General features: G+C 50.5%; 12 protein-coding genes across 12 annotated transcripts; 8 read left to right on the top strand and 4 right to left on the bottom strand.

Annotated features, from left to right (window-relative positions):
- Positions 1–414: 414 nt before the first annotated feature.
- On the bottom strand, positions 415–3835 carry POL3 (DNA-directed DNA polymerase delta POL3; the record flags this gene model as incomplete). Its single annotated transcript, XM_041692157.1, has 3 exons — positions 415–1153; positions 1203–3388; positions 3443–3835. 3 exons carry the CDS (start codon positions 3833–3835, stop codon positions 415–417), a joined length of 3318 nt encoding a protein of 1105 aa, XP_041545570.1.
- Positions 3836–5112: 1277 nt separating this feature from the next.
- Positions 5113–6655, bottom strand: AKAW2_60071S (uncharacterized protein; the record flags this gene model as incomplete). Its single annotated transcript, XM_041692155.1, has 3 exons — positions 5113–5833; positions 5893–5977; positions 6034–6655. The coding sequence occupies 3 exons, from the start codon at positions 6653–6655 to the stop codon at positions 5113–5115; spliced, it is 1428 nt and encodes a 475-aa protein (XP_041545569.1).
- A 2088-nt stretch (positions 6656–8743) lies between these two features.
- Positions 8744–9808, top strand: ZRT1_2 (high-affinity Zn(2+) transporter zrt1; the record flags this gene model as incomplete). Its single annotated transcript, XM_041692154.1, has 1 exon — positions 8744–9808. One exon carries the CDS (start codon positions 8744–8746, stop codon positions 9806–9808), a length of 1065 nt encoding a protein of 354 aa, XP_041545568.1.
- Positions 9809–10277: 469 nt separating this feature from the next.
- On the top strand, positions 10278–11219 carry AKAW2_60069A (uncharacterized protein; the record flags this gene model as incomplete). Its single annotated transcript, XM_041692153.1, has 1 exon — positions 10278–11219. One exon carries the CDS (start codon positions 10278–10280, stop codon positions 11217–11219), a length of 942 nt encoding a protein of 313 aa, XP_041545567.1.
- A 1602-nt stretch (positions 11220–12821) lies between these two features.
- Positions 12822–14395, top strand: AKAW2_60068A (Zn(II)2Cys6 transcription factor; the record flags this gene model as incomplete). The annotated part of the gene is made up of 2 exons (XM_041692152.1): positions 12822–12925; positions 12979–14395. 2 exons carry the CDS (start codon positions 12822–12824, stop codon positions 14393–14395), a joined length of 1521 nt encoding a protein of 506 aa, XP_041545566.1.
- Positions 14396–14652: 257 nt separating this feature from the next.
- AKAW2_60067S (thioredoxin family protein) lies at positions 14653–15173 on the bottom strand (the record flags this gene model as incomplete). Its single annotated transcript, XM_041692151.1, has 3 exons — positions 14653–14845; positions 14937–15041; positions 15148–15173. The coding sequence occupies 3 exons, from the start codon at positions 15171–15173 to the stop codon at positions 14653–14655; spliced, it is 324 nt and encodes a 107-aa protein (XP_041545565.1).
- A 1161-nt stretch (positions 15174–16334) lies between these two features.
- On the top strand, positions 16335–18251 carry AKAW2_60066A (alkyl/aryl-sulfatase; the record flags this gene model as incomplete). Its single annotated transcript, XM_041692150.1, has 1 exon — positions 16335–18251. The coding sequence occupies one exon, from the start codon at positions 16335–16337 to the stop codon at positions 18249–18251; it is 1917 nt and encodes a 638-aa protein (XP_041545564.1).
- A 631-nt stretch (positions 18252–18882) lies between these two features.
- Positions 18883–21015, bottom strand: AKAW2_60065S (uncharacterized protein; the record flags this gene model as incomplete). The annotated part of the gene is made up of 1 exon (XM_041692149.1): positions 18883–21015. The coding sequence occupies one exon, from the start codon at positions 21013–21015 to the stop codon at positions 18883–18885; it is 2133 nt and encodes a 710-aa protein (XP_041545563.1).
- Positions 21016–21597: 582 nt separating this feature from the next.
- AKAW2_60064A (uncharacterized protein) lies at positions 21598–21880 on the top strand (the record flags this gene model as incomplete). The annotated part of the gene is made up of 2 exons (XM_041692148.1): positions 21598–21747; positions 21803–21880. 2 exons carry the CDS (start codon positions 21598–21600, stop codon positions 21878–21880), a joined length of 228 nt encoding a protein of 75 aa, XP_041545562.1.
- A 3-nt stretch (positions 21881–21883) lies between these two features.
- Positions 21884–22953, top strand: AKAW2_60063A (isopenicillin N synthase family dioxygenase; the record flags this gene model as incomplete). The annotated part of the gene is made up of 5 exons (XM_041692147.1): positions 21884–21910; positions 21962–22387; positions 22452–22588; positions 22648–22819; positions 22885–22953. 5 exons carry the CDS (start codon positions 21884–21886, stop codon positions 22951–22953), a joined length of 831 nt encoding a protein of 276 aa, XP_041545561.1.
- A 1047-nt stretch (positions 22954–24000) lies between these two features.
- On the top strand, positions 24001–24421 carry AKAW2_60062A (uncharacterized protein; the record flags this gene model as incomplete). The annotated part of the gene is made up of 3 exons (XM_041692146.1): positions 24001–24090; positions 24144–24186; positions 24237–24421. 3 exons carry the CDS (start codon positions 24001–24003, stop codon positions 24419–24421), a joined length of 318 nt encoding a protein of 105 aa, XP_041545560.1.
- A 63-nt stretch (positions 24422–24484) lies between these two features.
- Positions 24485–24956, top strand: AKAW2_60061A (uncharacterized protein; the record flags this gene model as incomplete). Its single annotated transcript, XM_041692144.1, has 2 exons — positions 24485–24614; positions 24667–24956. The coding sequence occupies 2 exons, from the start codon at positions 24485–24487 to the stop codon at positions 24954–24956; spliced, it is 420 nt and encodes a 139-aa protein (XP_041545559.1).
- Between the last annotated feature and the right edge of the window lie 107 nt (positions 24957–25063).

Raw genomic sequence — 25063 nt, 5'->3', positions numbered from 1 at the left:
TTAGCCTCCTCCCGAAGCCATTGGAAATAGTATCAATGTGTTGGCAACGTTACATTCATTCCATCAATTCCCTCGTTCTAGCTCATTGTCAGGATCAGGTAATCTTTGTTCGTGAAGTTCAGCCAGCCACAGTACCATGGGGTACACACCTGCTTAGTTAATTGGTTGGAATTTCTTCCACCGCTTTGCACTGCCTGGTAGCGGTCCTTGATCTCGCTCGTTAGGGCAGGTAGATGATACCTTTCGTTTCACGGATAAAGACAAGTGTGATACACATTCATCGATGCATACAAATATGTTGTATTATTCAGTCATAATATATGAAACCCGTGCTATCTCCCAATACGCCGTCATCTGTGAAACCAAGGCTAGTCATACAAGCTGCTATTTCATACCCAAGATATCACTGTATCATTACCATGCACCCGCATCATTATCAAATCGAGACAGTTCTTTTTGCGCGTCCTCCACATCTTTCTTTGCTTTCATGCGCATATAGAAGATAGGACAATCCCTGGACGAGCAAATGACTTCACAGTGCAAACTGCCTTGACACCGCTGGCATTGAGTCCAGAGTCGTCCGAACCGGACTTCAAGGTCTGATACTTTGGTCAACGACTTGGTGTAGAGCTCGCCGAGGCGGGGACGGCAGTAAGCGCACACGGCTCCCTCTGCTTCTTCCTTGCCGGATAAGGGCTTCTTGCATCCCAGGCAGGTTTGCGTCTTCTTGGCGAACTTCATCAGTCCGCCCATGGTTGGCGCGGCCACGGAGATGGCACGGGTATGTTCGCCGGTGAGAAGTTGGCTGGCTTTCTTTTCTCCGAGAATGGGTTCGAAAATACGGCCGAGCGGGTTGGCTAGTTGGTTGTCGAGGTAGTATTTCGTGTCGATGGGGATGTTGTTCTCAAGGACGTAGATCGGATCCTCGGACCTTTCGTAGTTCTTGGACCCTCCGGCACCCTTGATAATGACATATGCCACACGGTCGCCAAGCGTGGGTGCTGAACCCGCGTCACGCTTCCTCATGCGCTCCGCAAGTTCCACGTGTGCCTGCTTCGCCGTATACGCATCCTTGGACAAGGCCTTGGTGATCACAAGCTTCGACATATCGATCTTATTTTGCAGAAGGTCGGAAATGGTGTCCTTGACGTAGCTGCAATACAGTTAGCAACAAGCAAAAAGGCTTCCGCAAGTGATCTTACTCTTGTGCCCCATCAATGTCCCGCTCAACCAGAATCTTTTGTAGGACCGTCTCGATAACATTCTGAACCAGCAGGCAGTTGTCGCGACGAACGGTTTCGATACCCTTCGTATCCATCTTGTCGTATTTGTTGGGGTTCGTCCAGTATAGTCCGGCGTACCGCTTCTTGTTGATCAGAAGATACGGGAAATAGACCTTTTCGAACTCCAGCTTGATCGGCTTCAGGAACTTGGACGAGACGTATTCGGACGCCTCTTGTCCAAGCTTCATAGCTTCCTCCAAGTTGTCAACGCCAAATTTGACCATGACCGAATCAGTATCACCGTAGATGACCTTGGCATCATGAGAATAACCATTCGCGATGGTGTACCGGGCTTCCACCTCCTGTTTCGTCTTCTCGATCATCTGTCGTCCATAACTGGTTGTACTACTCGCGATAGGCAAGCAGGGCAGCTTTCCGACAGTGGCACCTGTGAGACCGTACACACTGTTTGCGCTAATCTTTAGAGCGAGCTGTCGTCCGTTCAAGACAGCTTTCTTGAACGGATCAGTCTCAGTGGCCAGCTCTTTCTTGGCACGTTTACGTGCAGACAGCAGTTCTTCCAGAATCTGTGACAACAGGCCTTTGCGAACTTTGGCGGTACAGAACATGTCGCCATTAGGGGTCACGATGTAGTCTTCATCCTTTACAAGCTTCAGCCTTTCAACGCTATTCTTATTCAACAGCGTTGTGTAGCAGAGATTATGGGCCTGGATGATGGACGGGTATAGGGACGCGAAATCGAGAGTTGCGATAGGCACACCGTAGTAGCCCCTGACAGGCTCGATAACAGTAGCACCTTCGTAGTCTTGTTCGTCGTTGGACTTCGTATTCGGGATGACAAGCTGCTGCTCCAAAGCCTTGCGGAACAGCTGACTGATGAACTTGACTTGCTGACCGCGTGACAGCAGAAAGTTGAAGGGCACACCCGTCACTCTTGCCATTTCGGTGTAGTTGACCAAGCACATCAACTTGTCCATCAGTCTCTGCGGTAGATATGCATCCTTCAAGCAGTAGACAGCTAAACGCCGTCGAGAATCGGGAGTTCCGTTATATAGCTCAGTGATCATTGTGTGATGGACATCCTCCTTCTGTTCGCCCAAGAATTCATAAGACACCGAGTTCAGGGTATAACTTCGCAGGTGATAGTCTCGTTGTACCAACTGAAGCATGTCGAGTTGGATTCGACCATTAGTGTTCGTTGACTTCGTGTCACGGTTACCCATCTGCTTGCTGGAAAAGTTGGTTTCCTTGCTTTGCGACTGCACACCGTTCAGTCTGGTCCAGTAGGGGAAGCCAGTGCATTTCAGATGCTTGGCGCGATCCAATAGATACGGAAAATCGAAGTTGGCAATATTGTAGCCGATTATGACATCCGGGTCCACCTTTTGCACGAAATCGCGCCAGGCCATGAGCATCTTCGCCTCGTCCTTGAATTCCAGAATTTGAGTGTTGACAATCAAACTGCATGTATCCAGAACAAACACATTACGAATAAACGGTTTAGACTCTCCGTAACGCGTTACGACATTGGCGATCTGAATGACTGGGTCGTGGTTCGGTTCAGGGAAGATACCCTTTCGTCCAGCGCACTCGATATCGAACGACAGAATGCGCAGCGGGGCCATCTTAGCCCACTCGCCGTTGGGTGGATGGGAGATAAGGTCTCGGTAGTCGACACTGGCCTCGATTTGACAATTCGACACCTTCTCGTGTTGTTGGAATAAGCGGTACTTCCCAGCCTTTGCTTCAACCCAAGACATGCCCGAAATATCCGTGTCGATCATGAATCTGAGGAGGTATTGGATGCTGTCAAACGTAAGGATTCCACCATCAGAGTTGTTCCAGAGACCTTTGTAGTTCAAGCTTTGGGCACCGCCTTGTTCCAACGCTGACCGGACTTTGCTGATGAATTTAGGATCCGTAACTGTGATCTTGAGGTAATAGCTTTTCTGGTTGCCTTGGAACCCGTAGATGTTTTCTCGCATCGTTATTTGTACTGACTGAATCGTAGGTTGAAACTGTCCGACTCTGCTCTCCAGGAAAGCTCGGTAGGGCTCGCAGTCGTCCTTGGTGAAATTCACGGGCGCAGCGATGTAGAGATAATGTTGGAATCCGGTAACGTGGAGGAGGACCGATTGGCCGGCCTAGACATGGACGTTAGAGCATGATCGGTCGTCAAGGGAGTACGCAGAGCCTACCTCAGTCACACCAAACAGTCGAACGGCAGTCTTGCCGCCCATGATTGTCCCCTCTTCCGCATCGATCTGTTGGAAACAGATGTTCTCCGTAGACGGGTCAAATTCACCCAGTGGTGGTCGCTCCCATTGCTGGTCCTTCTCCGAATTGCTGTCCTTCAGCCCGTTGATATCCTGGGTCAGCTTCTCCAGAACCTCCGCCTCGAACTGACTCTTCTGGGGTTGGCTGGAGCCCGGAACTCGGCGCTGGCCATTTGTCGGGGGCTTCATAGCGGCGGCAGGGCCATTCTCTATCCTGCGCTTCTTGAGCGCACTGGGATCTGTTGCGACACCACGAGGGTTATTTGATGCATCGCCCAGAACCCGCTTCTGGGGCATGGCGACGGCTTCAGGCATGATGAAGTATCATAGAAAATTAAGCAGACGCGGTTCTTTTCTTCTCCAATAATTAGGGTAAGGGAAATGTATACACAAAACGAGGTAGTTTGAACAATTGGGAGGTATTCTCTCGAAGAATGATGGCTGTCGCGGGAAACTGCGCTCCCCCGGAGTTGCTGCAAGTTCGTGTCTCGTTCGCGCCGGACGTGACGCCTTCACGCGTTGAGTGTCTCACGTGATTGGCTGCCGCGCATCGAGGTCCAGACTGCAGACTATCCCACTGCTGTGGGGGTCTTCAACACCATGTTATTTTTTTCTCAGATATCAGCTAGCGAATGGTGATCTGAGAATTAATTTGTAAAATTCTCTCTGTTGTTCCGGTCATTCTCTGCTCCATCCAGCGGACCTTTTTGCCCCCTCCCCTCGTGTCACTCAGTAGATGACGTCATCCAGATAAGCATAAACAGCTGCGAAGCAACTTATATAATGAAGATGTGCCATAATTTAAAGATGACTAGTATACTATATGAGAATTGAAACCCGATAATATCTTATGTGCTGTGGGAGGATACTAGGCAGAGAGAATACCACCACGTGAGTGGTACTAATGATGTGAGAATATATATATCGCTTCAACCAAGCAAACAAACCCAAGTACTACTTAGTAGTACTAGTCCCAATGGTGAAGCATATAGCACTACTTACTGACAGTTACTTAGTAATACTAGTACCATACACTAACTACTAACCCCAGGTGAGAAAATAGTACGTTTTCCCCATTCAGAGTACTCCCTAATTATAACTGCTAGAAACCATGCCTGTGAAAACGTCGGTCGAAGACCCTCGTCAGCCATAGCACCGCCAGACATGGACCTTCAACAGATATCTGCATTGCAAAAAGTTCCTTATACGACCCTGTGCTAATAACTTGATTCCTGCATATGGATTCATGGCTACAAATAAGGCTTTGACAACTGACAACCACCTTACAACATCCTCACTGCATCTCTGACAGTGTAACCAGATTACGCATATTATGTTGCTTGCTACGAAATTAGAGAGTGCGATATTTCCCAACCTAGAAGGATTGATGTATTGACTAAATAAGATAAATAAGACACTAGCTAAGGAATATCTGGCTAGGGCCTGACCATGTACAAAGAAGAAGAATGTCCGAAATGTACATAAGAGTTACCGCCTCAAGAACCGTTAGGCTATATGTGCTGAGAACGGGAACTGTTTCAGCTTGCTTCAATTTCAGCTTATCAGCTCAGAAGCGGCCCCGCAAACCCTCCTTAGTAGCCACGGCCGTGACCCTTGTGGTGGTGCTTGTTCGAAGCCTGGACAGGAGCACCAAGACCCTGGGGGGCGGGGGCATCAGAGGGAGCTCCAGTGGGTGCAGGGCCGTTGGTGACCGTTCTCCAAGACCAGGAGGGCTGGCTGGGGACGGCAGAGGCGCCGGGGCCAGCCTCAGAGTAGGCCGGAACATAGGGCGCATCGTCAGAGTCGGCACGCTTGGCGACAGCGGAGGTGGCAGCCGCGCCGACGGTGCTGGAGGATCCAGATCCGTTGCTAAGCTTACCAATACCGGCGTTGGCCTTGACGTAGGAAGCAACCTTGCTAGCGGCCATGACGGTGACGTCGGACTCACCAGAGGGCCAGCTGCTGATCACAGAGCTGTCACTGCCGGAGAGAGTACCCGAGCTAATCAAGGTGTTGGGGACGCAGGTGCGTCCGAGGGTGCTGGTGCAAGTGGAGACATCGCTGGTGTTCACGGCGAAAACGGCACCGGGGTTGCTGTCGGCCAAGAGGGGAGTGTCGACCTGGACCATCACATTACCCTCGATCAGAGCACGGGTGTTCTTGCCAACATCGAAGGCATGGCCGGTGTTGTTGAACCAGTAGTTGTTGTACGCGTGCCAGAAGCTGTTGAACTCGAGCTTGGGGGAACGGCCCGAAGTGTGGTGGATGTAGTTGTTGGCGAAGGTGATCTTGTCGTTGTGACCGTATCCGAGACTAGATAGTGTTAGAGAGCTGTAACAATGGAAGAGCACTTGGGAAGACATGGGACTTACACAGTCCAGTAGTGGTGGCCGTCGCAAGTCGCAGACCAGCTGGTCTCACCATCAAATTCGCTGTTCGAGATAGTCACGCTGTGACCTGCACCCTGTCAGTCTTGAACCCAAATAATGTGCACCTGATGGTGGGAAACCTACTGGCTTCGTATCCGGCAACGAACATCTGACGACCAATGAGGTTGATCTTGACGTGGTCAATCCAGACGTTGTTGGTGCCGTCGAGGGTGATAGCGTCACCACCCCAGATGAACTCGGGGTTGAGCTCGGTGATGTGGATGTTCTGGATGATGATGTTGCTGACACCGTTCACCAGGCGCAAACCCTTTCCACGCAGGACACCAGAGCTACCCACGCCAACAATGGACTTGTTGGAGGCGACTTCCAGACCCTCAATACCGGCGTTGTCGTACGTGCAGGTCAGGGTTGGGTAGCTACCGCACCAGTCGGAGCCATTTTGCTTGACGGCATTCTGACCAGAGCTGCCGCAGGTGTTCGAGGCGGGCTTGCAGCACTCGCAGTTGGTGCACTTGCCCTCGCTGCCGAGGAAGTTGAACTCCTTGTCGATAAGGATGACGCGGGGGGTGCTGTCGGACAACCAGGTCTTCAGCTGGCTGATGTCACTAGGCGCAGCAGGAGTGGCATCACCACCACCAGTCGTGCCGCTAGCGAAACCGAAGGGGGAGCCAGTGACACCCTGCGCTGCCTGGACTGAAGCTCCAAGCAAGGCAGTTGCCGTCAGGAGATGACGAAGGAGAGTCATTGCAACGAGCCTCAGAAATCGAGGTTGTGGATATGAAAGGAATGACTGAACCAGCAGTTCTAAGGAAACGAATGTAAAGAATGTGAATTTGCGAATTAGTTTGGTGATGGAAGTTGGATTAAAGCTGAGTCGAGAGGTAGTTTAATAGTTGGAGGCTCGAAGAACCTGCCATAGAGGGTTTGGGCTTGGCTGCCATGTGTGCACGGCAAGTTGGCGCGAACATGGAAACAGCCATGTCAATCATGGCGGAGTGTGTCGCAGATTGATCATGGATCGCATGGTGAAACCCTCGGACGGGACAAATCCAGTCATCTTTCTGGATGCTTTTCTCCCGCCCGCCGATCGTGCAACGGTTTGAGCCCTTGTCCCGCGAGTCAAGACTGTTAAGTCTAACCCGGCACTTTATGACCCGCGCACAGTCTCCAGCTCGTCTGAGAGACTGACGATCCTCAATTCAACTCTTCCCCGAGGGACTCTTGATTGGCACATTCGGTGGCAGTGGGAAGATAACCTAGTGATCGTCAGGATGAGAGGATCCACTGTGCCAGGCCTCAAGCCCCACACTTTATTGACCCCAGCAGATCGTCATGAACTCCTATTCAAGCTTATCCAGATTACTACTGGCTCAATGTGCCATGATATATGACTCTATATTTTCAATGTGCCGCGTGCTGCGGGGAGCAAAGCGCGCCCCGTTTCTTCTGCATCGGCCAGATTAAACAACGCGGGATGACGAGTACAATATCCACATTCCGATTCTGGGCCCTACTCAAAGGAGACAGTGCCTGAGTCGTGGTAATCAATCAGACCATACTGCTAAACAAACCGGCTTCTGGAACCAGACGTCACAACCGGCTCTAAGGGGCGAAATAAGCTTGTCGGTCGAAAAGTGATATTAACCTCTGCTCCACCGAGAAGAATACCCAGTGGTCTCCGACCAGTCTTCATATCCAACCCGCACTTCAAATTAAGTCGTGGAAGTTGATGGCGCGAGGGCATAGGTTGGGGTATCATCTGTGCAATGCCATTGGCGAAAAGGTGGTATTTGGTGCTCCAGATTACTGAGCCGTGTCTCACCCAGCACAGTTGCGCTGCTGCTTGATGTTGTGAGAATGGGATTATTTTGGACCCTAAGAGCTGCTCGCCAGAAAGAAGCAGGGAAGCCAATATCCAAGGCCCAGTCTATGTGAACGCGAACACTATGCCGAGGAAAGCAACACCCTGATGATCAAGCAATTTATTTGGTGCCGGATGTATGAGTCGCAATTGTCCGTCATTGCTAGACTTGCAGTCAATAATTGGATGCCTTGTTATGTTCTTTATCATTGGCGGAAAATTACAGGAAAAGGTGGATGCACCATGGCAGCACTGCCTCCGGTAACATTGACCCGGCAGCGAAGGTAGACGCTTCGCATATCGCCAAACGGTGTGAGCGCGGGACAGAAAGGCTGTAGCTAATTGATATGGCCGGAAGATCAGAATAATTCGCTCGACGACACAACAATCACTCAGTTGAGCCAGATACGAAGCGGGAAGATCATAGGTAAAGCTCAGAGCACATTCTTTGATGTCGTAGATACCCGAGGTGTCCTGAATTCGAACTTACTAATGGCGTCGCTGGCATTCTGACCTCATGGGTGTGCGATTTTTCCTCGCAGCACGCAATATCAATATTGCGACTATCACGGATGACTATGGCACCATGAGGCGAATACTAACCACTTGGCAGTTTTCCTGGCCGATTTATATTGCCGTTGTATTTCCGTGGACTCATAAGGCAGCTGCAGTGGTACCTGGTCTTGAATCCTTCGCATCTTCTAAGCAAGCGTATCCGACCAGCGTATTAGAAGCTTCAGAGCAAAAGGCTACAAAAAACTGAGGATTCACTGGCTATAAGCCCCAACCTTGGGGGTAAGGTGTGCCCCATGCAAGGGTCTGCCACCAAAGTCAGAACATAGTGCAGGGCTAGGGACCCTGTGGCCAGACCAAGATCTTATGACGATCCCCCAAGGTACTCTGTCAATCAGTTAGAATATAATGACACCTCTTCCACGCATGGAGTAGAAGGCAACATTTATATCAAACACCATGTCTTCGTTCGATCCAACAAATGTAAACTTAGACACTGCCAGTGTGGAGGAAATCTACTGCTACTTGCAGCTGTCCGAAAATGACTACAACGGGCACCTAGGGGCACGCATATCCGCAATATTTGTGATTCTAATAACATCATCAGCATCTACACTTTTTCCCGTGGTATGCAAGAGAATACCACGTTGGAATATCCCCTACCCTATCTACCTCTTCGCTCGATACTTCGGTACGGGTGTTATTGTCGCCACCGCATTCATCCACCTCTTGGATCCAGCGTATGAAAGTATCGGCAGCACAACCTGCGTGGGCGTATCAAAAAATTGGGCGGAGTATTCATGGTGTCCCGCTATTGTCCTCGCATCTGTTATGGTGGTATTTCTGATGGACCTTGCCTCCGAGGTATACGTCGAATGCGTCTACGGCGTGGAAAAAGAGCACGACGCGACCGACCGATTCCTGGCCCAAGCAAACTTGATCCAGAGCGACGATGAGAGTACGGTAAACGACGATACCAGGGGATCCAAGCAGCTTGGGGCTCAAGATGACTTTTGCTCCATCGAATCCGAGCGCTCATTCCGCAAAGATATTGCTGCCTTTCTTATTCTGGAATTCGGCATTATCTTCCATTCGGTAATAATCGGATTGAACTTAGGCGTGACTGGTGAAGCATTCAGCACTCTATACCCCGTGTTGGTCTTCCATCAAGCGTTTGAGGGTCTTGGGATCGGCGCCCGGATGTCTGCCCTGCGTTTTGGCCGGCATTGGTGGCTACCGTGGGTTCTCTGCATGGCGTACGGCCTCACCACGCCCGTTTCGATTGCCATCGGAATCGGGCTGCGGACGACGTATAACTCGGGATCCAAGACAGCAAATATTGTTCAAGGAGTATTGGATGCTGTATCAGCCGGCATTCTGATCTACAGCGGATTAGTGGAATTGTTGGCTCGCGATTTCCTGTTCGACCCCGACAGGACTAAGCGGCGGTCGCATCTGCTGGGAATGATCTTCTGCGTCTTGCTAGGAGCCGGCATCATGGCACTTATTGGGAAGTGGGCATGAGAGGGAAGGGAGAGTAGAAGAGTAAGCAAATACAGTACTTGATGGTTGTGGTTGTTGAAAGGGAAAGAGAGGAAACCAGGAGTGATTAGTTAAACGTAAATTACTACGTAATATTAGTATGACATTGTTACGCAGTCCCACCCACGATCGGTTTTTGCATTACCCGCATCAACTTTTTGCGATAGGCCCCCAAATCGACAATCCTCTCCGTAGTCAGCGGTGGCTTTGCCTGCATGAACAGAGGCAGCAGCCCTGTGCGGTCGGTATAAAGGCCCCAGTCCTCTCCGTCATCATCACCGCTCTTCATCCACACCATTTCATCATGTTGGTTGGGCTGACCATGGAGAACCCCCGACCAGCCTCATTATTTACATTATTTACTCTACCCTGAACAACACAACTCTACTTCGAACTATCTTTCCCCTCACACTACCACCACCAACACCGTCGCTTTTTGGTTCCTGCCGCAATGGGTAAGCCTAAGCTGACACCGGAACCCTTCGACCTGGTCGAACTTATTCAACAAACCTACGATGACTCCCGCATCATCGTCTTCGTTTGCCTCATATCTTGGATCGTTGGCCGTCTCGACTTGGGATTAACATGGTTGTTCTTCGTCCTGGCGGTATGTCGGACTTATGCGGTCGTTAATCTGACCCGAGTTCAGCGCATCCTTCGCGATGAATGCAAGCGATACCACGCCCATAAAATCCTCTCCCGCGGGGAGACTGTGGAATGGGTAAATGGTGTACTACAACGATTCTGGCACATGTACCAGACTCAGATTTGCGATCATATTGTCCGCTACGTGAACAACGGGCTGGCACGACGGGCCATTACTGAGAATGGAACAACCCCGCAGAAAGTAGTGATTCAATCTTTGGCTTTGATCGACCTTCCCCTCCGGTTTACTCGAGTGCTTGTGCACCAGAAACCTTCGTCACCAAATCTGATTGTGGAAGGCCAGTTTCAGGTGAACCTGGCACCGCATCCCACCCACCATCACCTTATCGAAAGCTCAGGACACCCTCTCATCGACCTTACGATTGTTCATGATAAGAACTCAGGAGATTCTCACCACCGGAACCATGACCTGGCGGTGCAGGTACGGCAGTTCAAAAGCACGGGATCCCTGAAGATGGAATTAGACCTGGAGGGTGACCATCCAGCTCTGCTACAGCCGCAGGTAGACCTTCAAGAGCACCCAAACATGGACTGCACCATCAAGTCGATCAGCCAGCATCACTTTCCGCTTCATTTTGCACATCATGTGGACTGGAGACGGGTGGTGGAACTGCAGTTGCGGGAGGGGTTGGGATGGGCATTTCACCGACCGCTGGCGCTGCCTTTCACACTGGGAGAGCGGTGGCTATTTCGGGTAATGACGTGGTGGTGGCATGCTGTGAACTAGTTGCAACTGGCCCAACATTTGGGGCGCAGGGATGAGACGCAATAATTGTGCAGGTCATAACTAGAGTCGTCTGGAGAAGAATCCCTGATTGGGTCGCTTGCCTCCCCCGGGGTGGGTGGATTTCCTCGTAGGGCTGAGCTGGGCGGCCAATCCGAGACCGCCAAATGGTGTTGCCTTGTGTATTGCAAATACCACAGTACCGTCTTGGTCACGCTCGGGCAACCCCATCCCTTACTTCAACCATCAAAGGGGTCTTTGAGATGTCTCTCAGAAGAATTTTTCCAGCAAAACCCTCAGCCACTTTTTCAATCATTGGATGTCTTGTTCTATTTTTGACGGTGCCATGGCTGAACTTCCAGTGGTTTGATCAGGTCTGCCACACTCTGTCTGGCTGGATAAATCCTTCTCCGCTCAGTGTCCCTGAACCGGATTTTCAGGTTCTTTGGGCCAGCAATGGTGGGGCTTAGATACTCACTTTGACTGTCAACCGTGCACGTGAAACAATCTGATTGATTTCTCAGCTGCATGACCGTTACAGAGACCACTATATAGTATACCAGGTATATCGCCCCTGCCATGGGGTAGACACCCTGTACTAGTGCTTACCAGCGCTACCCCGCACGTGAAGCTTCCGGATTACGCGGTTTGGTTGTACAGGACGAGTTAGGAATGAGATATGAGACTTGCCATGGTGCATGATTCAGTTTAGTCATGTGGCACGGATTTGGAATCAATTACACATACACATGAGACGCGGTGGCTGTTTGATATGTGTGGTTATTTTAAGCAGTGTGTCTGGAGTATTGTGTTTTATATTCAATTTTTCAGCCCGGTCAGGTGATCTCGATGGGATTTCTTTCGTACTAATACTTCTCCTCTCTCTAGTATCTCCCGATCTTTTCAATCGTTACGGGGCAAAAAGAAATCGTTGACATCATCAATTAGTAGTTTGAATAATTCTCCATTTATAGAGCTGTCACTCGCTGGTTATTGTCTTGTATGTCCTCTTCCGATTTTCTAGCATGTTGTCGTCTGAGTCTGTTTACAGCCAGCCTTGGTAGCTCTAAATAGCTTATCATATCAACCCTTCTAATACAGCTTTAGGTTGAACCTGATATTGAGTGAATAGCGTTAAAATCGGATTCAGATGAGATTTCGACAGCGCATCCCCACAAATGCAGCATGCTTTCGGACTTGGATGGATCGCCAAGGCCCGTGGGTCTGGCGTGCTTATTAACCTCAATGCGGGTTGTTCTTGAATGCTTAGACAAATCGGTCAGATCAGTCAAGCATCCCGAATGACTCTCAAGTCGAAAAATGGTGCTTGCAACTCAGGGCCCTCTTCAGTGAGGCTCCTGATCGCGTTGACAGGGGATGTTGGGGGCTGAAACTTACGCTCTCATATTCTTCTCTGTGGCCCAGCGAGGGATGCGCTAAACTCGAAGGATGACGACTTATTATGATATATCTCTCACACGGCGCCATGATTGGCCCAGTATCCCAGTTAAACGCTAGTCGCGTTTTCTCCTCGTATTAGCGTGGCGGCGGCTCCCTTCTTACAAATATGCCACACCCTAACTTAGCACGCTTTGCGTCCGCCCGATGGTTTCGTTCACAATGCCTGGAGAGCTGATCGCGCGAACGGAAAGTGCTAAGCGACGCAGAAAGCCTGGGAAGAGATCTCGAACGGGATGCCGAACCTGCCGGTGAGTTTCATGACCTCACTCCATGGATAGTCCACGTCTGACCACGAAATTAGGGTACGGCGCATAAAATGCGACGAGGCACCGGGGTCCTGTAGGAATTGTACTTCTACAGGCCGAGCCTGCGACGGATACGATCTGCACCGATTCCCCATCAAGCGGGAATTGTGTCTCCCGACCCTAGGGATGGGCGCTGGAGGAATCATGACATCCGATGAGAAACGAGGTTTTTCGTACTTTCAATACCGCCTTGTCCCCGACCTTGTGGGCTTTTTTGACTCCTGGCTCTGGCAGAAGCTGGTCCTGCAGATGTGTCATTCCGATCCAGCGGTATGCCATGCTGTCAACATGGTGAGCGCAATTCACCAAGATGCTGAGGAAAGAGGCATGCGACTAGCTGGGGAGGATTTGCAGAATCCAAAACACCGATTTGCACTTGAGCAGGCTGTCCGATCTTTCGCACATTTGCAAAAGCGCCGGGCCTCTCCCGACCCGCAGTTGCGCGAGGTTGTGCTAGTGTGCTGCCTTCTTTTCGTCATGGCAGAGCTGCTGTTGGGAGAATTCGCCAGAGCCTTCATACACCTACGTAGTGGCACACAAATTCTCGAGGAGTCGCTACGCCTTGGGATACCAGTGATTCCTTGTCTTTCTGAAACACTCCGCGTCTTGAATTCCCAGTCGTCACATGTCGGAGACTTCGAGTCAGAATCAGGGATTCAAGGCGAGGCGGAGAATGAACGTGATATTGAGACTTTAGACGGCTTTGAAAGTCTGAAAGTAGCGCGACAATGCTTTCAGCGAGTCATGTATAGGGTGATCCCGTTCATTGCCACGGCTTGGAGACTTCCACAAACAGAGATACTAGCGAACTACGCAACGCTCTGGGTCAAACGACAGAGGCTGTTATACTCGCTGGAGCATCTTGCAGAGCGGTTTGAACTGTTTTACCAACAAGAATATGCCACCCTTAACGCGAAAGAGCAAATAGGGGCGGACATCGTGAGGCTCCAATTGGTTGCCAAGACAATCGTACTGAAAACGTGCCTGCTCGACGAGTATGACTACAGATTGCTCACCTTTGAATATAGCAATCTGTTATCAGGATACGAAAAGTTCATGGACAGGTTTCCCTGTCGCCCCACTATCACATTGGATTACGGACTGAGCTTTGGGCTATTTGCTGTGGCATCGAAATGTCCAGACCTTGGTATCCGTCTTCAAGCCGTTGATGCCTTGCGCAGGTGGCCGCATTACGAGGGCATGATCAATTCCAACGCCGGGGCAGGAATAGCGGTGGAGGCGATCAAATTGGAATTGCATAAGATGCAGAAGGATGATGCGGAGCGCGTGTCTTTGATGGATCAGGATCCTGACATGAGCTTTTGGGAAATGATCAGAAGAACGCAGAATGGGACGCAGTGGCCGGCTGTACGCGATGTAGAGCTGCGAGTGAAGGAGACTCGACAGTTGTGAGATTACCAGAGTGGTCGGGTGGTTTCACATGTTCACGTAGTATCTAGTGGATCTTTATTATGCATCTGTAATCTAACAACACAGTATACGGGTAATGGTAGTATAGTCTAGCAGGTGTATGTATAAGATGGAATCACACCGTCTAAGAAGTCGGATCGTTACAGGTAGTACACAGTAGGTCAAATCCCCATGACATCCATGATACTACCTAGATAACAATTGACACCACGAAAAAGGAACCTTCCCCTCCCCCTGTCTTAGAGCGTCTTCTTAATAAATCTCTCGACCTGCTCGTCCGAGTACTGAGGCCCAATGAAGTAGTCCACCTTGTCGCCATTCTTATAGGCAACGGTGGCCGGAATAGCAGTGAACCCCCATTCCTCGGCCAGCTCGGGATGATCATCGGTGCTGACCCAGGCCATGTACACGGAAGGGTACTTGGCACCGATCCTATGATACTCAGTCATTATCATCATTATCAGGCAATCACAAATATACGTATCAAAGGGGTATAAATTGTCAATCCAAGCAAATTTCATACCTCTCGAAGTTGCTCTTCGTTAATTTGCCGACATCACTCCAAATAGCTGTAAACATCAAGACAAATGACTGGTTGTTGGCGATGGCACTGTCGATTTCTTGCTTGCTGGATGAAGTGTTAAAAATCATGGGCTTGTTTGTAGTTGTTCTCCGTCCTAAAATCTATTTTTCTCTCGGGTTGGAATTCCGAGGTGAACGGGACGTGTGCTCACCTGTCGAGCTTGTCCATTTCAGCCATCTTTTCTTATAGTTGATGCTAAAGGCTTGCTAGATGGGTTGATTTGGCTTGAATGGAAGTTGTTGATGGGTATTCTAGTGTTTCTGGTTTACAAGGGTGAGACGGGGGAGAGTGGCCCTATTTAAGTCGGAGGCTTAAGGACTTCCTCGCCTCCCACATGCCACTAATATCCTGTGTGATCAAGAAGAAAAAGGAAGCTGAAGATCCAGCTGACCGGTGCGGCAATTTACCGGCGTCATTATGAGATGCGATTGTGTAACAGGCAAACAGTTTGTGCGAGGTTTGAGGACGCAATCACGATCCAGGGACCACGCTGGCATGCCCCGGCTGGTGGCGAAACAGGAGTAGCAATGTTAGATAGATCATAATCTATCACATATTAGGATCCACCATCTCAACAACGTGATCCTCATTGCTTTTTCTTTTTAATTTCTTTTTCGTAGGTCGTGCAGATTTCCATCTGGCAGGACTCTGCTATGACACACGAGATCAGCCAATTGGTTGACTGGAAGGGGGAAACCCTTGCTGTCATCCCAACGATGTATGGATGCTACTATTTGGGGCGAACCTTCATCGCGGATGGGTGCAGATCTACACAGCTGAGCACAGCCAATATAAGCTGCTGCAGGACCCTGATCATCGTGGCTTCGTCCATTCGATCGCGTAAAAGAGGGGGTGTTCTCGGCGTACATGAAGGGTTACATGGCCAGGTGCATCTCCACCTCAGCTGAAGTCCGAGCTGAAAAGCTGACCGAAGCTAATGCAGGCTAATTAAATGGTGGAGTTGGACCTGGACCCTGGTCCAAGTAGTCAAATGTTGTTGACCAGTCAGATCGGAGGGAAGCCTGTTCCATCTACTTCCCTCAATTTATCTTCGACCTATTCAACATCCTGGTCTACAAGCAATGGTTACATCGACACAGCAATAGCATCGTTAAGGATCTAAAACATCAAAAGTCGATGTCGTCAATGTCTGTATGTGCACCTTTTTGGCAATACGAAATGAGGGGGAAATTCGCCTCCCGGAGAGATAAATAAGAGTCGATGGAGCCGTGGAATCAATCTCTCCATCAACGACAACAACAGCAGCAATCTCAGAACATCAATCTTATTACTTGAATTCCGCTCAGGTGCTTGGAGCTCATTAGTTCGATTTTCATCATGACACAGTCGACCATCAAGTCCGAGGAGTCGAACCCTCCAAGCCTACACATCGTCAAGCAGTGGAAGGAGGTCAAAGAGAGTTTGCCCTTCGATGACACTCAAGACTTTGTGAACGCTAAACGGGGCTGGAGAGGTAGTCTCGGTGACCCCAACCAGGTCATTGATGCTCAGGGCAATGTGGTGTGGAACAACGATGCCTACGACTTCCTGAAGGACGACGCCCCATACTCGGCCAACCCAAGTCTGTGGCGCCAGTCGCAACTGACTCGCATGAATGGACTGTATCATGTCGCCGGACCTATCTACCAAGTGCGCGGGCTTGACCTCTCCAACACAACCATCATTGAGGGCGACGAGGGTATCATTGTCATCGACCCCCTCACTTCGCAAGAGACCGGCGCTGCTGCACTCGCACTCTACCAGAAGCACCGTGGCACTGACCGAGCCGTCAAGGCTGTCATCTACACTCATTCCCACGTTGACCACTTCGGCGGTGTCAAAGGCTTCGTCAGTGAAGACGATGTCAAGAAAAACAACATCAACATCATTGCCCCAGAGGGTTTCTTGGAGCATGCTGTGTCCGAGAACGTCTACACCGGTACTTCAATGAGTCGCCGCGCCGCGTACATGTACGGTGCTGCCCTTGAGCAAGGACCAAGGGGCCAGATCGGCGCTGGACTGGGACAGACTACCTCGACCGGCGTCGTCACCCTCATCGCACCCAACATGACCATCAGACGCACGGGCGAAAAGAAGATTGTCGATGGCATTAAGATGGAATTCCAGATGGCACCGGACACTGAAGCACCTTCTGAAATGCTCATCTGGTTCCCCGATCTCAACGCACTCTGCGCGGCCGAGGACGCCACTCACACTTTCCACAACATCCTGACCCTGCGAGGTGCGGTGGTCCGTGACCCTCACTCCTGGGCCAAGTACCTCACAGAGACCATCGACCGATACGGCAGCCAAGCCGAGGTCGTCTTCGCCCAGCACCACTGGCCGACCTGGGGCAACGACAACATCCTGAAGTTCCTCACCTACCAGCGCGATCTGTACGCATACGCGCATGACCAGACACTCCGCCTCCTGAACCAGGGATACAACGGCACCGAGATCGCCGAAATGCTCACCTTGCCCCCGGCTCTTGAACAATCTTGGTATTGCCGCGGCTACTACGGCTCTCTAAGCCACAACGTCAAAGCCATCTACCAGCGCTATGTCGGGTGGTTCGACGGCAACCCAGCCCACTTGTGGGAACACACCCCCGTCGACAAGGCCAACCGATACGTGGATCTCATCGGCGAGGACAAGGTTCTCGAAGAGGGTACCAAAGCATACCTAAAGGGCGACTACCGCTGGGCAGCTGAGCTTCTAAGTCACGCCGTCTTCAATAACCCGAAAAACGAGGAAGCCTGCAAGAAACTAGCAGATGTGTACGAGCAGCTCGGATACGGTTCTGAAAATGGTACCTGGAGGAACTTCTACATTTCCGGAGCGACCGAGCTGCGCAATGGCAATTTCGGCACGCCTACGCAGACAGCTGCGGCCGATGTGCTGGGTCAGCTTACCCCAGATATGGTCCTTGATACTCTCGCTATCAAGATTAATGGGCCCGAGGCGTGGGATCAGGAAGTATTTATGGATCTTGTTGTTTCGGATCAGAATAATAAGACGTATCATTCCTGGCTGTCTAATGGGGCGCTCGTCTACAGTACGGCTGACCAGTCGAACGCTGCTCAGGTCACTCTGATTGGTACGGCTAAGCAGTTGACTGCGCTGGCTGTGTATGGACCTGATCCTGATGCTTTGGCGAATGCTGGTATTGTGGTTGATGGGAATCCCAAAGTGCTGGATACGCTTGCGTCTTTGTTGGATCCGGGTGATCCGAAATTCAATATCGTTACGCCTTAGGTGGTAGGACTAGCTTACATAGGACTGGGTAAAAAGATCGGTCCCCTCGCTGTTATAGTAGTCAAGGTCAATTATTTCCTTGCCTTCTTGTATTCATATGGTTTCTCAGGATACGCAAACTCTATTAGTACTGTCTAGGAACGATTGTTATCAAGTATTATAGTTACAATGTTGTGTTTATAGTGGGCATCACATATATTCTTGAGGATACTAGTCGCAAGTACGCTTCGTTTCTACCATCTTCGACCATTGTGTATCACTATACTATAATTTTACCTTTCCTAACTAGTTTTATTCCCTGTTATTTCTGATATTTCCCCCAACGGCCGTGATCAGTAGCATAAACATAACCCCTCTGAGATAGTAACACCTTAGCACTGGTTTTGTGCCGCTAGGCATGTTCATGCTCCCTTGAGCTACTAATCGAGTCGTGACCCTTGTGGTGGCTATGTGCCTGATTAGTATATAGTGAGAAAGATGGAGAGCAATAGTGCGTGAGATCCGGCTGAATGCATCCTGTGCATATAGTCTCTATAACCATTTCCTAGGCCCCTTGACGTAGGAAATACTAGTAGTCCTACCTGAAGAAGAAACAAATGCAGCCGTGACAGTGTACTGTATTTTTATCAAATTATTTAGGTACAGGATACCGCACCCTCCACGAATACCGTTTTATCATCTTAACTCCCTCCCAATCCCAGCGGTCACGCGCATCGAGCTCAGTGTACTTAAAGAGCCATTCCACCGCTATCCACGGCTCACGCCGGGCCTCCATCTCCTGAAATATCATCTCATCCAACACAGAGCTCACACCAACACAAACTGCGGTAGTGGATGTATAAGGATTGTATCGCTCGGAAGGGCTGCGCGGTGGCAGGAGATGGGCGCCGCGATCGACCAGCATGCGCAGGCGGACGCGGCCGGTGTCGTTATCCGTATGCAGATTGTAGTGATAGGCCACGTGTGCTAACGCTGTCTCGCAGCCAACGTTCTTTTGGATGCGTTTGTTTATATCCAAGCCGTGTTGAAGCAGCAGATCGATGGTTTCGGCGGCGTCTGCATCGGATGCAGCTGTACATGCTGCTTCAGCGATCAAGTTGACAGTGGGCGACAACTCGGCCACCGAAAAGCCTCTGTCTAGCAACCATTGAAGTATCTCAACCTTCCCCGTCGAGGTCGCGATCACGAGGGCCTGCTCGCATGCGGTTTTGTCCAAGTGCTCTGGTAAGATGTAGCTATTCCATTTTCCCGTCCGGACGAGCAGATCGAGAACAGCCGCTCCCCCTCGGATGGCTTGGTGGAGGAAATTGGCCCGACACATATGGCGCGACAGATCGAGTCCCTGATCGATCAGCGCCTGGACTAGTGCCGTGTGGCCTGACGCGAGAACTGTTGCTGGTATAGTATCACCCTGGCAGTCTACGGCGGTAGGATCAGCCCCCACAGCGAGTAAGCGACGGAATATGCCCTCGAAGGGAATGGCATGCTTTAATGCCGCAAAACCGACCTGCGCATCCTGCTCATTGGGGTCTGCCCCAGCGCTAAGTAACATGGAGACCATGGCTTCCGAGCCCTGCTTAATGGCCTCGATTAAGGGCTTCCGCATACCCATCTGTCCCGGCGATGGAGATGCATCCGCACCGTCAGCGAGAAGCACCTGGACCACCTCGGCGTGACCTCGGACTACAGCCCAGCAAAGAGCAGTCGGAAGGTCGTCCCAAATGAACACTTGACCACATCGAGAATTTGGGTCGTACCCATGGCACTCAAGTAGCTGCCGAACCAGAGCTGCATTCCCGCGCGCCGCGGCTACGCACAGCAGCGCAGCCTTGTTTGCGGGTTCCACGGTGCTAGCTAGGTAATCCCATCGTTCAAAGAGAAGATCAACTATGCTGTCGCATTCCAAGAGTGCGTTTGATGTGAGGGGACACATCGCAGCATTATGGGACGACGGCGATTCTGAGCCTTGGCAGCGGGCTAACTGGTCCATCACGCCTGCATCGAGCAGACATCGAACACATTCGAAGCGACTCAGGCGCGCTGCCCAACACAAGGCGGAGCATCCATCCGGTGCCGTGGGGATGGTAGGATCGGCTCCCCGTTGAAGCAGGAACCGCATGACCTCAAGGTGTCCCCCGCGCGCAGATAGTACGAGGGGAGTCCAATTCTCATGATCCCGGGCGTGGATGTCTGCTCCGGCATCGACCAGCCACCGCACAATGGCTAGATGTCCCTCTGCAGCAGCTTCCATAAGGGGTGTTCGCCCATCCGAGTCGGCAGGGTAATCGACATGGTACGGCCGCGGCAGATGATCCATGAAGAAGCGGGCCAGGGCTTCATGGCCATGTACGGCGGCCAGTAACAACAGACTTCCAGGACTTTTGTCATAGGCCTTATGGCGCGGATTGAGCCACCTACGTGTGTGACGGATGTCGACTCCGCCCTGCTCATACAGATACCGGACAATGGCTTCATCGCCCTCTATCACCGCCAACGCCATGGGTCGCCAGAGAGTGTCCGGATCACACTCGTTCGCCGAGGCACCAGCCTCCAGAGACTTCTGCACAGTCGCGAGGCATCTGTGCTCGATTCCCCAGGCTAATGCAGAGCTGTTATTATGATGTACATTATGTCGATACAGCATGGGATTTACGGCGCGGTAGAAGTTCCCATGAGTGCGAGCGAGGGCATTGATATCATTTGCACATTCAAGGTAGCCCACAATCTGTTCGATGAGCTCAACTGGGAGACGCAAAGCTGTCATAATGCTGTTGAAAAGATCATTATGGGGAATACCGATGGATAATGCTGTGTTTAATCGTTTAATGATTGGGGATGTGGCAGAAGATTTGGGGGAATTTGGATAAATTGGGATTGGATCCACTCCAAAGTGGGGCTAGATTCCTACCACAAATAGTATCTCGCGAATGCATCACAAAAAGACTTAGAGAAGGTTGGCAGGTATGGTTGAGATACTGGCATAGGAGAACTTGGTGGAGTGGATGATCTTTGTCCCTTCATGTATCGTAGTATCGGCGTACATAATATAGCCAAGGTAATAGTCTCGTTCAACCATGATAACTCTACATCACGACCTATAATTTAGACAGCACCCATGCCAGTACACAGGTTTGGGTGAGTAGGAATTCATGTGCAGAGGAACAAACTATACATGAGAGACAATGAGCGATCTTATCATGCCCCATGACCGATAAGCGGACTTTCCGTGCGGGGTGATAACCGATGGTCCCCTGCCGAGATGAGATACTTAACATGAAGGAGAATCTTTCAACATTAATTTTTCTATTTTCCTGCTGAAAGACGCTACATAATAAAGCAATAAACAATGTCGGTTACCAACGCAAGTCCCGGGAATTTCGATCACATCCCTATCATCGACCTCTCGGCATTAAGGAGTCCCGTGCTGAAGGAGCGCCAACAGCTGGCAAAGGAGATCTTCACTGCCTGTACGCAGGTCGGATTCTTCTACATCAAGGTATACTGCTTCCCTAGAAGGTTGAAGGAAGGCAAAGTACCTGAGTATAATACAGAATCATGGAATAGCTGAGGACGTCATCACTTCCCTCCACGACATGGCGCGCCAGTTCTTCAGTCTGTCGCAGGAGTAAAAGATGGTTTATTATATTGGAAGATCAAGGGTGGCATTCCACATCTCGCCTTTAGCGACAATCTACTGATCCTCGATTTAGAAATTTCGCGGTTTCATGCCACTCTACTCAGAGCAGCCCACTGACACGGATCTCGGGTCCGCCCCCAAGCCAAACCCTACCTCACCGGGCGCCTTTTCCGAATCCTTCGATATTGGTTATGAAGTGGCAGCCGACCCTCTGAAGAGTCAACATGATGCCCTTCCTCCAGACACGTATGATCTGTATGGGGATAACCAGTGGCCTGAGGAGGATGTCCTTCCTGGGTTCCGCGAAGTCTATCTTCGATACTTTGCTGAGGCGATGACCTTATCTCGGGCGCTGATACGAATCTTTGCGCTAGCACTGGATTTACCCGAAGACTTCTTCGACCCGATGGTCAAGAACCCCGGGGCTACATCGAGGATGTTGCATTATCCACCGCAACCGGTTGCGGGCGAGGTGAAAGTCGGACTTGGAGAACACACGGTAAGTTAATGCCCGAAAAGACGAAGCGAGGTGCGTACTGAATGGGACAATACCTGTTCTTCAGGACTATGAATGTTTCACTATACTCTCACAAGATCGAGTCCCGGCTTTGCAGGTTCTCAATGCTCGACAGGAATGGATCCTGGCGCCGCCCATTCCTGGCACCTTAGTAGTGAACATCTCGGACTGCCTGTCCATCTGGTATGCAGTGCTGTCTTTTGTAAATTCCAACATGTTGCAGGGTGTAATTATGTGTACAGGACCAATAAAAAGTTTAAATCGACCATCCATCGCGTCACCAACCTGACCGGACAGGAGCGATATACCATCCCCTTCTTCTTTGGTGTGGACTATGACACCACTGTGGCGGTGCTGCCGAGCTGCATTACCGAGGATAGTCCTGCGTGCAAGAAGCCGTTCAAAGCGGGGGAGGTAAGACGAATTGCATGCTTCACGTTCTTCCTTCTCAAGGAACAGGCTAATTTGGTACGTCATAGTGGGTGCGCCACCAATTGACTACGGCCTATGTTGGATACGAGCCAGAGCCGCCGACCCAAGGGAACTAAGACCATTGTGCTGGGACCAAGAGGGGCTGGAGAAGATGCATTGTGCAGATCCCCTAGCTGGGCATCTTGCACGACATACATAGTGGCTAAATATCATTCTATCATCACAGCTCTTTGAACTAGCTCCAAAATGGCTACTCTGCATTTTAGAGTTTGATTTCTTCTTCATCAGTGGACAAATGCAGTATTAGAGCGGTTCACATTTTGTCATCAATAGGCAACATCGCATGGGGGTTTCAGCCCAACCCCTATCGTATTCTCAGAATGTGACAATGCACCATTGAGAAGGTCACTGGGTAGAAAAAAGACCTCAAACTTGGGCGATTGCTCAGCCTCATCGTGATAGCCGACGCTGATGATCGTCGAGGAAAAAGCAAATATACAACGCCAAAGCAATATCTGCAATCTTGCAGCTGGATTGGCTGATCGAGTGAAACGGCACGATAAGGGAGCATCCGTGCTTCAGGCTACCCCTGGATTAGAGATTCACTTGGTTGCCGTATCTCGCGCCATCGATCTGGGGGAAGCCTCGAGTTGAGCCATACAACACATACTAAGGCTGGACATTCATGTGCAGAACAGCCAAAAGAATCATTAAGCAATGCCCACTCAAGCAACCGAGACACAACATGGATTCATTGTGTTTCCATCCCGTTGGGATCACATCTTGTGAAAGTCTATCACACTGTACACTCGATCTTCCCGATCCTATACTTGGAATACTGGTGCGCGATCTTCGCACTAAGTATACGCAACGACCACCTGCCCAAGCACGCGATCCATATTTGCTTTTTCTAACCACCTCTTTGGGAGCACGGCCGATCTCCATGGCATTTCTGGGAGTGGGATGGCCAACTCCGCGGGCGCTTGAAGTTCACGATAGGAGGTGCCCGATAGTAATTGTGATATCTACATTGCAGTGTCCCACCTTTTTCATGAAATTTTGATCTTCTTTCTTCTCTTAGAACAGATGCTGCAGTATGTAGCACAAGTGACTTGATATCTTCACTGCTGATGGAGCACGCTGCGCTCTCCGCACCCATACAGATGGAATCAGAGGAGGTTCTCTCGCAAATTATCCTCGTCGTTTCGGTTGTTTCCATGGTAGGGTCAGGGTGGATCATTATCAGCTTCCTTGTGAGTATTGTACCAAGGCGCCTGCCTGCCTGTCTGTTTCTGACGCGCATCAGTTTATACCCAGTCTGCGCACTTTCCGTCATCAATTGATTTTAGGTGCCGTCTTTCCGTGGATAATGCAATCTAATTGCCACTGACGGATTCAGGTCTCGGGATCAGTGAATTTCTAGCCGCAAGCAATGTTGTCATCTCAGCTGGTCTGAATACCTCGGGCATCGAGATCTGGAATCCATCCCTCAAGACTTTCTGCGGCTTCAATGGACTCATGGCTCAGACCTTTCTGGTGCAAAGTAAGCGTCGCAATAAATCATTACTGACCGTAACATACTAATTGATAGTACTGCTAGCCGACTATTGGATTCTCTCGATTGCAATCTGCACGTACCTCATATTGATGGACTATATCCACGCCGCGTCATGGGTCCAGAACCATAAAGCCGCCCTCTGGTGTATCCCATGGGGTCTCTCGATCCTATGGGCAGTGCTTGGCCTTGTCGTCGTCGGATATGGGTATGCCGGTGGCTGTATGTCCCCTTTGGCTCTATGGTCTTGAGACGCGCGATTGATAGAGCTCAGGGTGCTGGTTCACCAGTGATCGTGTCCGACTCTTTGTGAACTTCATCCCACGATGGACTATCATCCTTGTCATTCTGTGCATTTACACCCGACTATGCGTCTTCCTCTACCGGTCTCATAAAGCCCTCTCGAGCGACCAGGAAGTCACTCTGCAGATGCCGCATCCACACCAATGGCAGCTCCTGGATATCGGTGACGGGCCTAGCCATACTTCTCATTCGTCAATTCCGCTTAAGAAGGTTAGTCACTTGAGTATCGGCGTTTCCGGTATTAAGCCGATGACCGAATAATTAGGTGTCACTCCAGATGATGGTATATCCGACCGTATATGCATTGATCTGGATCATCCCCACTTCCGTGCGCATCTATCAAGGGATGACAGGAAAGCGAGCTCCAC

This window comes from Aspergillus luchuensis, chromosome 6, assembly GCF_016861625.1.
Source record: "Aspergillus luchuensis IFO 4308 DNA, chromosome 6, nearly complete sequence".
In the NCBI taxonomy this organism is placed as follows: domain Eukaryota; kingdom Fungi; phylum Ascomycota; class Eurotiomycetes; order Eurotiales; family Aspergillaceae; genus Aspergillus; species Aspergillus luchuensis.
Note: the sequence above shows the minus strand (reverse complement) of the source record. Positions and strands in the feature narration are given on the sequence as shown.